At 35.9% G+C, this 16428-nt stretch overlaps 1 protein-coding gene across 11 annotated transcripts in view; it reads left to right on the top strand.

The window, feature by feature from the left end:
- AFG1L (AFG1 like ATPase) overlaps window positions 1–16428 on the top strand; it is a 193854-nt gene that overhangs the window by 147802 nt on the left and 29624 nt on the right. For all 11 annotated transcript variants that reach the window (XM_036249262.1, XM_036249270.1, XM_036249271.1 and 8 more), the window contains 2 exons: window positions 7704–7774; window positions 8031–8131. In XM_036249262.1, the coding sequence (XP_036105155.1) occupies window positions 7704–7774; window positions 8031–8131 (172 nt within the window). The remainder of the gene's footprint in view (window positions 1–7703; window positions 7775–8030; window positions 8132–16428) is intronic.

Below are 16428 nucleotides of genomic sequence, written 5' to 3'. Positions count from 1 at the left end.
TCTATTTCTTTAAGTTGTAGGGTTAGAAAGTCATTTAGGAATTTTTTGTTGTTGTTTCTTGAGGTAGGCCTGTAGTGCTATGAACTTCCCTCTCAGGACTGCTTTCTCTGTGTCCCATAGATTTGGTGGTGTTGTGTGTATGTTTTCATTGGTTTCCAGGAATTTTTAAATTTCTTCCTTGATCTCGTTAGTAACCCATTTGTTGTTTCACTTGTTTTTTTAAACTGGCTGACTGTGGATTTTTTTTTTAGAGTGTCACAGGCATGATTGTATTTCTGAGTATAGATTTTTATTGTAAGGTAATGTTGCTATATTTTTAAATAGTTTCACTGGAAAACTGACAAGGGAGCCCTGGAGTCATAGACTCATTGCTGTTACTCCAGTTTTTAAAAAAATAAATACCACCACCCCCCATTTTAAAGTTAAAAGCATTTCTCTGGCTGAAATTTTTACAATAAAGTTTTGTTCTTGAAATTTTCTACTTAAAAATGTCAAGCAATCTTAGGTGTTTTTAACATGGATTTTTAAATTTTATGTATATTATACTGATATGTTATGAAGAAAATTCTTCTGGATTAACTATTGCAGTAATTAAATTATATATCTATTTTATGCCCCTCCCATTTCCAAAACAATTTGAGGCAACGTACATTAAAATCATTTATATTATATTCACTATAATCACTAAAATGGAAGAGATGGAAAATACCAAGTGTTGGCAAGGATGCAGCACAAGTGGAACTCTGCACAGTGAGGTGAGAGAGCAGCTGCTACAACCATGCAGAAAGCTGACCATGTCTACTAAGCTGAACACCCGTCTGCCCTCTGAGCGGCAATTCTACTCCTAGTTAGAGACCAACGAACAGATGCATAAGCTTACGAAAGGCATGTCCTAGAATGTTCACAGTAGCACTATTCACAGGAATCCCAAACCATAACTACATCAACGCTTATTGTCAAGGACTGAATTATGTCCCTTCAAAATTCATAAGCAAAGCCTTAACCCCACATGTGCCTGTATTTGGAGAAAGGGCCTTTAAGGAAATAATATTAAGTAAATAGACTCATATTAATTAGGGAAATGAGCTTAAATGAAGCAATATGTACCCTAACACCCACACTGAAAATGATTTAGGACACACTCTTAATGATATGATCACTGTCTGCAGAATGACATTTTCTAATGTTTGTCAACCAGCAAAGATCAGGACTATCAGATAAGGTAATTAATGCTTGTGTTTTAAAAACTTTTAATTTAAAAAATAATAACTTTTACATAGTAAATATTTGAAATATTTAGATTTTAAAATAATTATCAGATAGGAATCATTTTTATATGTTATTGAAATATGTAGTCTTGTCTATTATATTGTCATTTTACAGAAAACTGCTGAAACTTTTAGTATAACCCCATGATAGAAAAACGATTCACTGTTTATTATTATGGTCACTCATTATTATTTTAAAACAAAGTATTGAGGTAAATACAGACTAAAGATTAATATCTTTTGGGAGCTTGGAAATACTTTTCCTGGGATTCCCTCTGATTTTCCAGCTGTGGTGATACCACTACCACCACACCCCCAACACTTCACACCAGAGGACTATGAGTTTTCTTTTCTTTATACACTTTTTAACTTTTTTATTTATTGATTTTTTTTTTTAGAGAGAGAGAGGAAGGGGAGAAAGAAAGAGGGGGGGGGACATCGATGTGAGAGAGACACATCAACAACCCTGACCAGGGCTGGGGATTGAACCTGTAACCATTTGGTTCCAAGACCAACACACTAACTATTGAGCCAAACCAGTCAGAGCAGACTACAAGTTTTCTATTGGAGTTTTAGTTGTCCTGAGCAGTACTGACTTTACTGTCTTCAATCTGAAAGCATTAAAACGGTTAACTCACCTTATGTTTTTTGCTTCTCCAAAGTGTCAGCTCCCTCAAAAATCTGCCTGCTTCTGTTCACTGTGCAGTGCCTACAGATCACCTGTTTTGTATCTTGTCCAGAGTTTATTGCTGCTATCAGCAGGAGAGCCAGTTGGGGCAGAGCTTACCTGGTCCCTCTAGAAACATAACCCTTCTTCGTGTTCTGATAGAGAACACCCTCTAGTGTCTTTCTGAGATGGCTACATGGGAAATATATTTTTGGGGTCTCATCTGTCCAAAACGCTTTTATTTTACTTGATTAACAGTTTGACTGGGCAAGGATAGTTTGACAATAATGTTCCCTTAGAAAATTTTAGACACTATACTATTGTCTTCAAATTTCCATTATTGCTGTTGCAAAGTTTGATGTGAATTGCTGTGAATGATTCTTGACCTTTTATATTTGACTTGTTTTTTCCCTCTTGAAGTTTTTAGAATAATCTTTCTTTGTTCTTAATTTCCTGATAAGGTGCCTTGGAATGGAGCTTTTATCCCATTCTTTGTGCTGGGAGTTTATTGGACTCTTTCAACTTAGAAAATGTCCTTCAGTTTTAGGAAACTTAAATTTTTTTTTCTTTTTTTTTCATCTTTATTTTCTCCATAGTTTTTAGAACTCCTTCTGGTCAGTTTTGAACCTTCTGAATTGATCTTCTAATTCTTTTATTTTTCTCTTCTATTTTCCATCTTTTTGCTTTATTAGCTGAAAAATTACTTCAACTTTTTCTCCCCATTCCTTTGCTGAATTTTTTATTTAGCAGTCATTTTTAGAGCTCTTTCTTATGCACTAATTGTTCTTTTAGTTTACAGCATCCTCCTTTGTTTTATGGATGCAATATCCCCTTCTCTCTAGACGTATCAGAGTATGTTTTTCCCCTTCTAGTCTCCATTTCTTCTTTGCTTCCTCCAAGATCTTTTCTTCTATTTTTTTTTTTTTTTAATCCTCACCCGAGGATATGTTTATTGACTTTTTAGAGAGAGAGGAAGGGAGAGAGAGAGAAAGAAACATTGATGTGAGAGATAAAAATCAATCAGTTGCCTCCCATACACACCCCAACCGGGGATCAAACCCACAACTTTTTGGTGTATAGGATGATGCTCCAGCTAACTGAGCCACCTGGTCAGGGCTCTTTGATTTTTTTATTTTGACCTATATCTTTTTTTTATAGAAGCTTAACTTAAATGCCTAGAAATACTTGATTGTCCACTCACACTTAAGAATGAGGCATTAAAAAGCTGGTTAGAAATTCTGTGTGCATAGATAGGGTTTTATTGATTGATGGGCATCACTGAGGGCTAATAAGGTGCCAGGTCAGGTTTACATTGAAGAACTACCAAATGTCAGTATTGGCGGGTTTTTTCTTTTTTCTTTTTTTGGTACATGCCCCTAGCGGGAACCGAACCTGGGACTCTGGTCCGCAGGCCGATGCTCCAACCGCTGAGCCAAACCGGCCAGGGTGAGTTTTTCTTTTGGCTATTCAGTTTCTTACAATCTTTTGTTTACTTCTTGGGATGGAAGCTTGGCTGGTAGGATCTGAATGCTGAAGAGGTAGAGACAGTTGGTTTCACTGTTTAATATCTAGGTTTTCAGTATAGTATCTCCCACTTTCTTTCTTGTTAAAACTGTCCCGGATGGTAGAGTGGAGGAGGTACAGGAATCTGGCTGTCCAGGAAAAGGAGGGAATCTACAGAATTGCCTTTGTCTGACTTTCAGTCAGTGTCTAGCGTGAGCCCTTACCTATATCTGCAAGTTAATCTACTGGTGCCAAATCTTTGAGGGGTCTTTTTGGTGAGAACTGCTTTGCTTTGGTGAGAACTGCTCAGCACCCTACCTTCCACATTCTGATTTCTTAACCTACTAAAGTTCTGCTCATTTCAACTACGGACAGCAACAGCAGTCTTTTCTTCCTCCAGACTCCTCTAATTTTTCCAAGCGGTTCTCTTAGGGAACACTTCACCCACATCACTTGCCTTTGGGAAGGGTAAATCAACCTCTTCTTTCCTAAGGAGAAGGAAGGGAAAATGCTCTTATCACAAATACTAGACACGAAGGCCAGTGACTCCTGATTCCCTTCCCCCTCCTAGAAGGGGGTTGTTTGGAGTAGGGCTGGTTCTCCTCCTCATTTAACCATTGGGATGGGAGTCTAGATCCAGTTATTGGTGGCTCATTGGTGGTGCTCTTTGGAATTTGAGGGTACTTAGTTAGCACTTACACTAGTCAACTTTGGGTCTTAATTGCAATTCCAGGACAAGAGGGAGAAGTTGCACTCAAAAACGACATAATATCCCATCGTGTGGTTGTATACAAATGTACTCCATCAAATTCCCCATTATTGGGCATTTAGGTTGCTTATAAAAAATTTTTTTTATATTAACAATGACACAATGAACATCTTTATAGTCGTTGACCATTAATATTTACATAGGTGAAATGCCTATGAGTGAGTAGCTGGGTGATGGGAAATGCATGTTTTTAATACTTTCATTACATATTATCTGGTTTTCTTGAAATCTTGTACCAGTTTTGCACTCCTTCCAGCAGTACAAAGAGGGTCCCTCCACCCCAATACTTGTGCTTCCTCTGAGTATTTTATCTTTTTCTTTATCTCTGCCAGTTTGAATGAACGAATGACGTCTTATATTTTTACTTTGCATTTTTTGTTACCAATAAAAATGAACAATTTTACATATGCTTCTTGCCCATTTAGCTATTTTTTAATGCAATTTGCCTGTTTGGGTTCTTTGCCAGTTTTTCTATTGGGCTATTCAAATTTTTTTTTTATCTGTTGGAATTTTTAAAATATATTGATAATTGTAATTGTATGTCATAAATGTTGCCACTATGTTTCCTGGTTTAATATGCTTATAAATTTTATTTATGATATTTTCTGTGATTCAGAAAACTTTAAATTTTTATGTATTGATATAGATAAGTGACTTAATCTCTGAATTTCAGTTTTCTATAAAAATGGGATAGCACATACTACATGGTGAGGTGGCATGGTATAGGTAAATTAACTGCCACATAATAGTTGCTCAACAAATGATAACTCTTTAGTTGTTCCCTGTGTGACACATTAAAATAGTTAAGAATCATCCAAAATTTTGACTAGAATTATAAACATACTCAAAGATGTTTATGAGCTTGGGTAATAAGTAAAAACCAAATCTTTTAGACTAATTTAGATAGGTAAGTTTAAATTTTTATTTTGCTTTTCTAATTCTCATCCTTAAAAAAGATTAATGAACTCATAAATCCTCCTAAATAGAGAAACCTGAAATCTGAGTGGAATCTGGGAAGACTAGTGTTACCTTGTAAGTAATTTATTAAGGGATTGTGAATATATTACTTTCTTGTAAAAATTCCTTTCATACATCCTTTTTTATTTTGTATCAGTATGGATACATCTAATGAAACCAAAGCACACACTAGCCTCTTTTGCTTTTAAGACAATATGAAGATAAGGTTTCTGTCCCCCAGAAGATCGGTAGAGCTTACTCCCTGAGGTCAAATAGTCTGTTCAATTGTACATTACATAAACTGCTTTTACAAATATTTATTTTAGATCACCTATCACTAGTAAACTATTTTATGTGTTGTAACTTCTGAGTAACTTTTTTTGATAATGTAATAGAATTCTTTTAAGACACTGTTATAATAAAAATAATTATGTAATTTTACATATAATGTCATCATAAATGAAATCACACATAGCAATATCATAGATGACGTAGAAGATGCAGCTTGACCAAAGTCCAGTGTGCCACATTTTAAATATTTTTTCTTTATTGATTTGAGAGCGCGAGGAAGGGAGAGGGAGAGAGAGATAGAAACATCGACGAGAGAGAACATCTATTGGCCGCCTCCTGCATGCCCCCCACTGGGGATTGGGTCCACAGCCTAGGCATGTGCCCAGACCGGGAATCAAACCAGCGATCTCCTGGTGCATGGGTCGATGCTCAACCACTGAGCCACACTGGCTGGGCTAGTGAGCCACATTTTAACATTATAGTATGTTAGAGCACAGAGTGAAAAGAAATCGCCACTGAGGAAGTGTGGTGGAAGCTATTGTTTATTCACCAAATATGCTTTTAGAAGTGTAATTGTCTTCTGTCTCGCTAATTTTTCAGAATTTAGGGCTCCCCCTATATCGGGCAACATGCCTATCCTAAGCAGAGGTTAACTTTCTGAAAGCCAGCAGACATCCTGGGTGGCTGGCGTTACTCTCTCCTTTCTATCTCTCTTAAAAAGTAGCTCACTTCTCCAACAGTTGTGTGTGTGTGTGTACACCACCATTGCCAGATGGAGGCAATTCCAAATGCATTACCAAGAATGATGTTGGCCAAGCCACCTACACATTCCTGTGCTCGGCATGGACATGGACATTTACACAGGCTTGTGTGATTTCTTGGTACCTTTAAAGTTGCTTTTTGCCTCTATAATCACTCTTTCTGTAGCGACATTTTGTTATCTTAATACAGCTCTATTCAAATATTGTACAAGGCTTTATGTAAGTCAAATAGCATTTCCCCTGCAAAGTTAAACGTTGAAAATAATGTTTTTAAAATTTTTTGAGGTGGAATGGTTGCTGCTTGGAATATGACAATCCCAAACCCTTCATAATGACTGTGCTTTGTTGCATTTTAGAGGCATTTACTGTAGAACAGTTGAAGAATGAAGTGCTTGTGTGTTAAGTGCCTGCCATCTGATAATTATCTCAAGGGAGAAATTAGTTTGGTTTAGTTTAAACCTAACCTGAAGAGAAAATAATTTGTCATATTAGTTTTCAATAAGACTTTATTAAGATGGATATCCAGAATTGAGTTTAATTGCTTCCACACCTAGATATAAGAATGATTTGTGTGTCAAAATCAAGCATATTGGCAGGTCATCCTGTCTAAGTTTGTATGTAGAGAGAGTTGAAGTACACTTCCATTTTCACTTGAAGTGTTTTTTTAACAGCATTTATCTCCTCTGCCAGTTACTTTATTTTATATACTGTCAATTTATCAACTCCTTTTGAAAAAAAGAGTAAGAGGAAAAAAGGGCCATAGTATTATCACATTTATATATGTGGCTCCCTTAAACCATATGGTGATTTCTAATTAGAATACAAAAGGTTTTTTGATGAGACTAACTTTATAGTAGCTGCAATGGTGAGCATCACAGAAGGAGAGCGTTTTCTTGAATTTCCGAGAAGTACACTTTTGAGAGAAGCTCTGTGGTTTATAGTTGTTCTTATACTCAAAGTCCGATAAAGTTATTGATGTGCAGATCTGGTTGGTATTTTGAAGCTGGTAATTTAATTCTGGATGTTTGATCCTCTCAGTCAGTGGCTTGACTTGATTTTTTTTTTTTTTAAAGCAGCTTCAATATTTAATTTCACATGTACTCTCTCAGTAGAGATTTCAAAGGATACTTTGCTGGATGCTTGACTGCCTTGTCTATTTGCTCTTGTTTTGCATGCAAGGGAGAGCCAGAGCCTTTCTTCTCATTGTGTACACATGGTATTAATGGATTTACTCTGCCTGTATCGTTTCATTACGGGAAACAGCCAGAAGCACAGAAGTCTTTCAGTGTATGCAAATAAGGCAGAATCATCTACCTGAGAGTTAATATTCTCTGCTTTTAAGTGTATTCTAAATCTAATGTTTGTATTTAGAGCATAACATCCTGTTCTCTTTCTTTATGGGCAAAAAGCTAAGCAGGCTCAGGCAGCTGTTTGATGTTGGCTTCAAGTGTTATTAATTTCATATTCTATTATTCTTTTCACTGTAGCACAAGTGAAGCTGATGTGGAGGCTGTCATGGATAAGTTGTTTGATGAGCTGGCTCAGAAACAAAATGATTGTACGTAAGTTAATTTCTCTTGAAAGAGAATACATTTAGAACACAATGCCCAATCTCCACTGACCAATTAATAAGTTCCATTGCTGTATATGGGTTGATGCCACGCTCAAGTGGCAGTCATTGTATCAGCATTTTGTCTAATTTATGTGTTGAATCATGTGCTATTATTCATCAAGCTATGCATTTCCTATCTGTAAGAGATGAATTTTATAGTAATTATCCAGACAAGATTGAGTCTTTGTTCATGTTCCCATAGTAACTAGACCAAGGATTCTAAAAGTGCAAGGCAGAGAGCTGTGGCTGAATAAAGCCTGTGGAACCATTGCCGACTGCACATTTGAAGAGCTGTGTGAGAGAGTAAGTATCCAGACATGTCCAGACTCATTGGCCTTTTCACATGTTAAATTACTTCATATTTTCCTCTTTGCCTGTTTCAGACTTTAAAATACTATTCACAGAGTCAGAACTGATTTGAAAGTCTCACTGAGGGAAATACTCATCTGTATATGCCATGTGCTTTCTATAGATATTGGCACAAAATTTGCACTTGAACTCTAAAACAAAAATTAGAAATACAGAGAGAACTGTCAACTGTTGCTGGAAGCAAAACTAAAATCAGTTGTAGGAATATTTTATAAAAGTGAATTATAAGAGAATTACTTTTTAAAATTGACGTGAGATTAGTATGTGGGGAAAGGAAGATGAAGTAGTATCACTATGATCCAAGGAAGTATGACAAAAGAATTTTTATTCCTCGTTCTTATTACCCATCTATTATTCCCATAATATCTGGCCTATTTGTGCCAGAGTCAAAGAAAGTGAATATTTATAACTGTGATATCTATGTTATATAATAATATATTCAACAGAGAAAAATGTACATATACACACATTCATATAAATGAGAAAGACCTTGATTGCAGCTTCATTATAGATATGAGTTCTGTCTTTTAAAAGCTCTGGAATTCTCAGTACTTAATGGATATTCAGTATATTTATTGCTGTAAATCTTGAGAAAAACAAATTCAAATTATACATACCTTTAAGCATAATACCTCAATTGTCTTGTATAAATTATCATTACAGCTAGTCTCTGATTTATCTTGACTTTTAGGTAACTAAAAAAAACCAATTGTTTTTCAGTAAAGGGGAAGAAAAAGTCTTCATTTATACCTGCCATCAATTTTATGTGTACTTTTCTTAAAAGCTAGTGACTCAATTGCTTCTAACCATTGTACATGTGTCAATTTTAAACTAGTGAAATGAATCTAATCTACAATTGTTATTACAGAAATAAAAGCACTTCAAAACCAATAGCATTTGGGATCAAGTAGGATGATCTGACAGGGGTCACGTCTGTCTCTGTTGGTGAAAGTCATTCTGGGTGATGTGGACGTTTCGTGCTTCTTTCTACTGGATCAATCTTATCCAGGTCCCAGTAACCTAATCTCTCCGGACGAAATTCTATTAAGGCTTCCATTTAAGTTTTACGTACTTTGCCAGAGAAATAAACTTCCTTGAGGAAAAGCTTGTGTCCTAAAGACAAAGCTCCTCCTCCTTCCACAGGAGGGACCTAGTGAGCAGAGGGGAAGGGCAGGCCAGTTGTATCCTGGGGTCGGGACGCAGGATGGCCTCTTGGAACAGATACTGAGTAGATAAAAATATTTATCTTTATTTTTAAGGTGCTCGTAACTTCGGAGGACTTAGAACCAGGAAAAGGTCGCTAATCAGGAACCAAAATCTTCAGTCTATGATCTGAGTTACTGAAGAAAAAGATTAATTGGGACTTTATCTTGAAAAATGAAAATAAGTAATTTTTATCTTATTTGACAAAAATATAGATTATAATACCACTATGAACTAAATTCCTACAATAATAATGAACAGATTACTATTTATTTTTGGCATAACTTCTTGGACCAAGTTTTAGGTTGATAAATTATCTCGCACTTCATGATTTGGTTTTTCAATTACATAGAAAATTATTTTTACAAAAATATTTAAGGATTTCATCCGTTTTTTCAAAATCTTTTAATTACTTTCTTTTAAAGTTTCGTTGATTTTTTTCTTCTTCTTGATTCAAGCTGGAAAGATCCTTATCGGTCAAAGGCTTTGAATGGATATGTTTGCTTTTTATCTACATTGTAATTGTGTTATGTTTACTACATCAGACAAGCACTGAATGACCAGATACCAACATGGTGGGTGGGGTTAGGTACTAGGATTAACGTGGGAGGGATGTTTGAAGATGGGCTGCGTTTTTAAGTGATCAGTTTATTTGTGACTATCTTTTTGTTATGATAGTTTTATGTTTCTTTGCAACTTTATAACTGTGACAATTCAGATATTGAATACTTACACGAAGAGGATTCTTGAAATCATTCAGCTTCAGATGTAACCTATACTCTTAATTAGTTGTAATGGGATTATGAGCCACGCTAAACAGTTGCCAAAAACTGTTCAGTGAAAAAAAAAAACATATCCAACCCAAAGTAAAGAAGCTATTATCTGATGTGTCTGGGATAGCCCCAGCTTTGGATCACCTGTTCTACCTTTCTGGGAGGCTCTTGAAGCCCATGCTCATCCAGCCACAACTCCTGACACCATCATGAAAAAAATCTTCAGTGAGAAATAGATAGGTTAATAGTCTGTGAAGATTATTTTTTCACCATGGTCCCTTAAAAAAAGAAAAAATATATATATACATATACATATATATATATGTATATATAGTTTAGGTGGAAACTCATCTGTTTGTGTTTTGATAGGTCAAGGAAGGTTTGGACTGTAGACCCTTGATGTATGCCATAGGTAGACTAAAGAGGCCCAGGTCAGTCCCCTCTTCTCACATCTGTCTCGCTCCCTGCTCCATGCATGTTACCTCAGATCTAGAACCCTGCAGGTTAACATCGAGCCTCGGGTAGCTCTGGGATTCTCATTCTTTGCAGATCTGCAGTTTAACACTGCCATGCTCAGAAAAGCAGTCCCAATTAGGAGACCTTATAGTATCTACGTAATAATAAGAGCAAAAACATTGCCACCTATCAGGCATCATTCTAATTACTTTATATATATTAACTCATTTTATGCTTAAAATAGGTAGGTACTATTGTTGTCCCCATTTCATAGGTAGAGAAATGGAGACAGCTAATAAGTGGCAAGCCAGGTCTTTGAACTTCTCAGTAGTCTGGGAATAAGATGCTGTGCTCTTAATCACTACGGTATAACTGAAAATGTTCTGGACAAGTTACATCAAATTACATTAATATAATTCCAGATCTACCATGAAATACAATCAGATACTCCATGAATTCACACATTTAAATAAACTTTGAGCCTCTTATGGAGCATGAAGCTGGGTATGGGACAGAGGTCCTCCAGTCAGACAGCCCCAGGTATACTGAGAACCTTAGTACAGAACTGCTCAACTCATGTGCCTTGGCATACCCACTGGGAGTGGGCACAGCTACAAACCCTTGGGACCTCCTGAAGGCTGTATAGGGCCACCACCTCCAGGCTAGGGACCTCAAGCCTTAGGCAGCCTCATTCCTTTACTCCTTAATAAAAATAATATCATTTTCTCACTCTGCCATGATATAAAAAGGGTAAGAGCCCTGTTTTGGAGAACTGTGGGAGAGTAAAGGCAAATTTACTCTTTGTTCCCTGTCACTCCCTCTCTGTCAGAGTGGCGGTGAAGGAAAGTGAAGCAGATTCACCTCTGAGGACATGGCGAGCTGTCGGGGTTCTGTTCCTTACCTCTATGCTATTACTTGGCTTAATTGGATGGCAGTAGAGATATCAGAAATATGGTTGCTTAACAGTGGTTCTTAGTAGTCCTTGAGGTCAAAACTCTCTATAATAATTCTAGGACACTGTTTGCATTTTTCACTCTGGTGACATTTGAAATAATGGTACAAAAGCAACGGTGGGTAAAATTGCTGGAGCCTTAGCTGAATCAAGGCAGTAGCACCAAACCATATTGTAGTCTTCATTGCTGTGTGATCATTGTAAAAAAAAAAAAAAAGTCCAGTTTTACCTAAGAATGTCATTGAAGAAGCAATGAAAATGATCAGCTTCATTAAATAGCACCCCTTGAGAGCATACCTTTTTAATACTTTCCATGATGCAGGAAGGATGCTTCTGCTGTGTACCAAGTGCAGTTGTCCAAGGAAAAGTACCTGAGTAGTTGTTTGAGTCACCAGCTGAACTTGCCACTTTTTTCATGGAATGCCATTTTTACTTGGAAGAACGAGGGGCAAACTATGGTTATTGAGGGTTGGCAGATACTTTCTCACAATATTTGACATTTTCTTGAAAATGAATGAAGTAAGACTGTCACTTAAGAAAAACAACTAAGAGTAATTGCTGCCAGTGATACATTTGAGCAAACAACTGAAAATTAGAATTTTGGAAGACTTGTTGCCATCACCATGAACTTGACAGCTTCCCAATTTTTATGCATTTTTTTTTCTTATGAGATTGATGGTGATAATAACAAATATAAAAATTTGACATTGTATAATTAAACACGTCAACATTTGGAAGATCTGCATAACTCATTGAACCAATATTTTCTAACAACCATTGCATACTTTAACAAAATCATGTATGACAAAAGATCCATTTAAAGTGCAAGAAGGCTAATGGATTTTAATATAACAGAATTTTAAAAATACACTGATATTATTTCAGATTCTACATTGCAATTAACATTTAAAAAACTCTTGTCAAGTATTAAACAATTTAAAAATAGACGATTTTTTAGAACAGTTTTAGTGTTACAGAAAAATTGAGAAAGTAGAACAGAGAATTTCCGTATACTCTCAAATTCAGTTTCCTATTTTTGGCATCTTACATTAGTATGACATATTTGTTACAATTAATGAACCAATATTGATACATTATTAACTAAAGTCTTTATTTTATTCAGATTTCCTTAGTTCTTACCTAATGTCCTTGTTCTGCTCCAGGATCCCACATTACTTTCAGTCGCCATGTCTCCTTAGGTTCCTTTTGGCTGACAGTTTCTCAGACTTTCCTTGTTCATGATGACCTTGACAGTTCTGGGGCTGCTCAGTTATTTTGTAGAATGGCCTTCAATTGGGATTTGTCTGATGTTTTTCTCATGATTAGACTTAAATTATGGGCTTTGGCGAGGAAGACTGCAGAGATCAAATGCTATTTTCAAACATCATATCAAGGGTACATACTATTTTTTATTTGTTTTTTATTTTTTAACTTTATTTTTCACCATAGTTGACATTTTGTTACCAGTTTCAAGTGTACAACATATTGATTCACATGTATATACTGTATAAAGTGATCACTACAATAAGTCTAGTAACAGCTGTCATTGTCTTATGATGTTACAGACTGGATTCCATGTGCTGTACATTATACCCACACAACTTACTGCATAACTGGAAATTTGTACTTCTTTTTTTTATTATTAATTTATTTTTGTTACAGATGTTTTTCCTTTTTCCCCCATTGACACCCTTCTCCCGATCCCACCCCTGCCCCCAGCATTGTTGTCTATGTCCATTAGTTATGCATACATGCATAGAAGTTCTGTGGTTTATCTCTTCCATCACCACCTCCCCCACCCCCATCTCCCTTTTCTGACGTTTGTCAGTCTGTACCCTACTTCTATGTCTCTGGTTCTGTTTTGTTCATCAGCTTGTATTGTTCATTATATTCCACAAATTAGTGAGATCATGTGATATTTATCTTTCTCTGATTGGCTTATTTCACTTAGCATAATACTCTCTAGGTCCCTCCATGTTGTCTCAAAGGATAAGAGATCTTTCTTTCTTACAGTTGCATAGTACTCCATTGTGTATATGTACCACAGCTTTTTTATCCACTCATGTATTGATGGACATTTGGGCTGTTTCCAGATTTTAGCAATTGTAAATAGTGCTGCTATGAACATAGGGGTATATATATTCTTTCTGGTTGGTGTTTCAGGCTTCTTAGGATATATTTCTAGAAGTGGGATCACTGGGTCAAATGGCAGTTCCATTTTTCATTTTAATTTTTAATTGTTTTCCATAGTGGCTGCACCAGTCTGCATTCCCATCAGCAGTGTATCAGAGTCCCCTTTTCTCCACACCCTCGCCAGCACTTGTTTGATGTTTTGTTGATGGCAGCCATTCTGACAGGTGTGAGGTGATACTTCATAGTTGTTTTAATTTGCATCTCTCTGATGATTAGTGATTATTATTTGAGCATTTTTCATATGGCCATTTGTATGTCCTGTTTGGAGTGGTATCTCTTTAGGTTCTCTGCCCATTTTTTAATTGGATTCTTTTTCTTCCTTTCGTATGAGTACTCTATATATTTTGGAAATTAGCCTCTTATTTGATGTATCATTGGCAGTTATGCTCTCCCATCCAGTGGGTTCCCTTTCCATTTTGATGCTTGTTTCTTTTGCAGAAACTTTTTAGTTTTATGTAGTCCCATTTATTCCTTTGTATCTCTTGCCTTAGGCATTGTATCAGTGAAAATTTTGCTTGTGTGTAATATATGAAGTTTTGTTGCCTACATTTTATTCTAAGATTTTTATGGATTCACGAGTCACATTTAAGTCTTTTATCCATTTTGAGTTTATTCTTGTGTATGGTGTAAGTTGGTGGTCTAGCTTCATTTTTTTTTGCATGTAGCCGTCCAGTTTCCTCAACACCATTTATTAAATAGGCTGTCTTTACTCCATTGTATGCTCTTGCCACCTTTGTTGAATATTAATTGAGCATAAGGTTTTGGGTCAATTTCTGGGGTCTCTGTTCTATTCCATTGATCTATCTGCCTGTTCTTGTGCCAGTACCAGGCTGTTTTGATTACTATGGCTTTGTAGTATAACTTGATATTTGGTATTGTGATCCTTCCTACTTTGTTATTCTTTTTCAAGATTACTGTGGTTATTTGGGGTCTTTTTGGTTCCATATAGACATGGGGAATATTTGGTTTAGTTCTCTGAAATATGTCATTGGGGATTGCATTGAATCTATAGATTGCTTTGGTTAGTATGGACATTTTAATGATGTTAATTCTTCCAATCCATGAACATGGTATATGCTTAGACATTTTTTTACCTTCCTTTATTTCTTTTTTCAATATCCTGTAGTTTTCTGAGAATAGGTCCTTTACTTCTATGGTTAATTTTATTCGTAGGTATCTTAGTTTTTTTGCTGCAAAGGTAAATAGGATTTTTTTTTGTTTGTTTCTCTTTCTGTGAGTTCATTATTGGTGTGTAAGAATGCCATCGAGCCCTGGCCAGTAGAGCGTCAGCCTGCAGTCCAGAGAGACCCGGGTTCAGTTCGCACTAAGGGCATGTACCTCCGTTGCAGTTTCTCCCCGGCTCTGGTTGGTCGTGTGGGTGGCAGCCACTCGATGTGTCCCTTTTACATCGATGTTTCTCTCTCTCTCTCTCCCTCCCACTCTATCTGAACAAAAAATGGAAAAATGTCCTTGGGTGAGGATTAAAAAAAGAAAAAGAATGTTGTCAGTTTCTTGATGTTAATTTTGTATCCTGCTACTTTGCCAAATTCATTTATTAGCTCTAGTAGATTTTTGATGGAGTCTTTAGGGTTTTCTATGTACAATATCATGTCATCTGGAAATAATGACAGTATCACTTCCTCCTTTCCAATTTGGATTCATGGGTACATACTATTGACATGACTTATCACTGTTGATGCTAACCTTGATCACACTTGTCTGAGGATGAGTTTATCTGGTTTCTCCACTATAAAGTTACTCTTTTCTCTCTCTTTTTGTAGTGAGCTCTTTGGAAGGAAGTTCTTATTGAATTTTCATATAGCATCATAAAATAATATTCATAATTATCTGATAAGGCTATTAAAATACTTTTTCCTAGCCTGGTTGGTTTGGCTCAGTGGTAGAGTGTTGGCCTGCAGACCAAAGGGTTGCAGGTTCGATTCCGGTCAAGGGCACGTACCTCGGTTGCAGTTTGGCCTCCAGCCCTGGTCTGGGTCGTGTGGGAAGCAACCAATCGGTGTCTCTCTCACATTGAGGTTTCTCTCTCTCTCTCTCTCTCTCTCTCTCTCTCTCTCTCTCTATATATATATATATATATATATATATATATATATATATATCTGAAGATAAAAATTAAAAAAAAAAAAAAAAGCATCCTCGGGTGAGGATTAAAAAAAAAAAACTTTACTCTTTACCAACTGTATATCTGTGTGAGGTCAGATTTTCTTATATACTCCAACCAAAACAAGGTATTACAATAGATTGAATGTAGAAGCAGATATGAGAATCCTGCTTTTTTCTATTGAGTCAGACATTAATGTAGTTTGCAAAAAACATAAAACAGTGCCATTCTTCTTACTAAATTATTTTCATTTTGGAAAATATTATTTTCATTCAAATGTTATTTATGTTTATTTGATGGGTTGTATGTAAGGGTTTTATCATTCTTGTTTTAAATAAATTAATAAATATTTAAAAAGTTTTTAATTTTAATTTCTAATACAGTAAATATAAGGAGAGATAACCCATATAAACAAAAAGCCCTCGAGTTCCTCAGTAAGAGTGTAAAGGGATCCTGAACCAAAGAGTTTGAGAACCACTTGCTTTAGGGTTAACTTCTGTGGATGAAAATGAAAGAATCCTATTCAAAGAAA

The sequence above is a fragment of the Molossus molossus genome, unplaced genomic scaffold (assembly GCF_014108415.1).
Source record: "Molossus molossus isolate mMolMol1 unplaced genomic scaffold, mMolMol1.p scaffold_m16_p_8, whole genome shotgun sequence".
Classification (NCBI taxonomy): Eukaryota; Metazoa; Chordata; class Mammalia; order Chiroptera; family Molossidae; genus Molossus; species Molossus molossus.
Note: the sequence above shows the minus strand (reverse complement) of the source record. Positions and strands in the feature narration are given on the sequence as shown.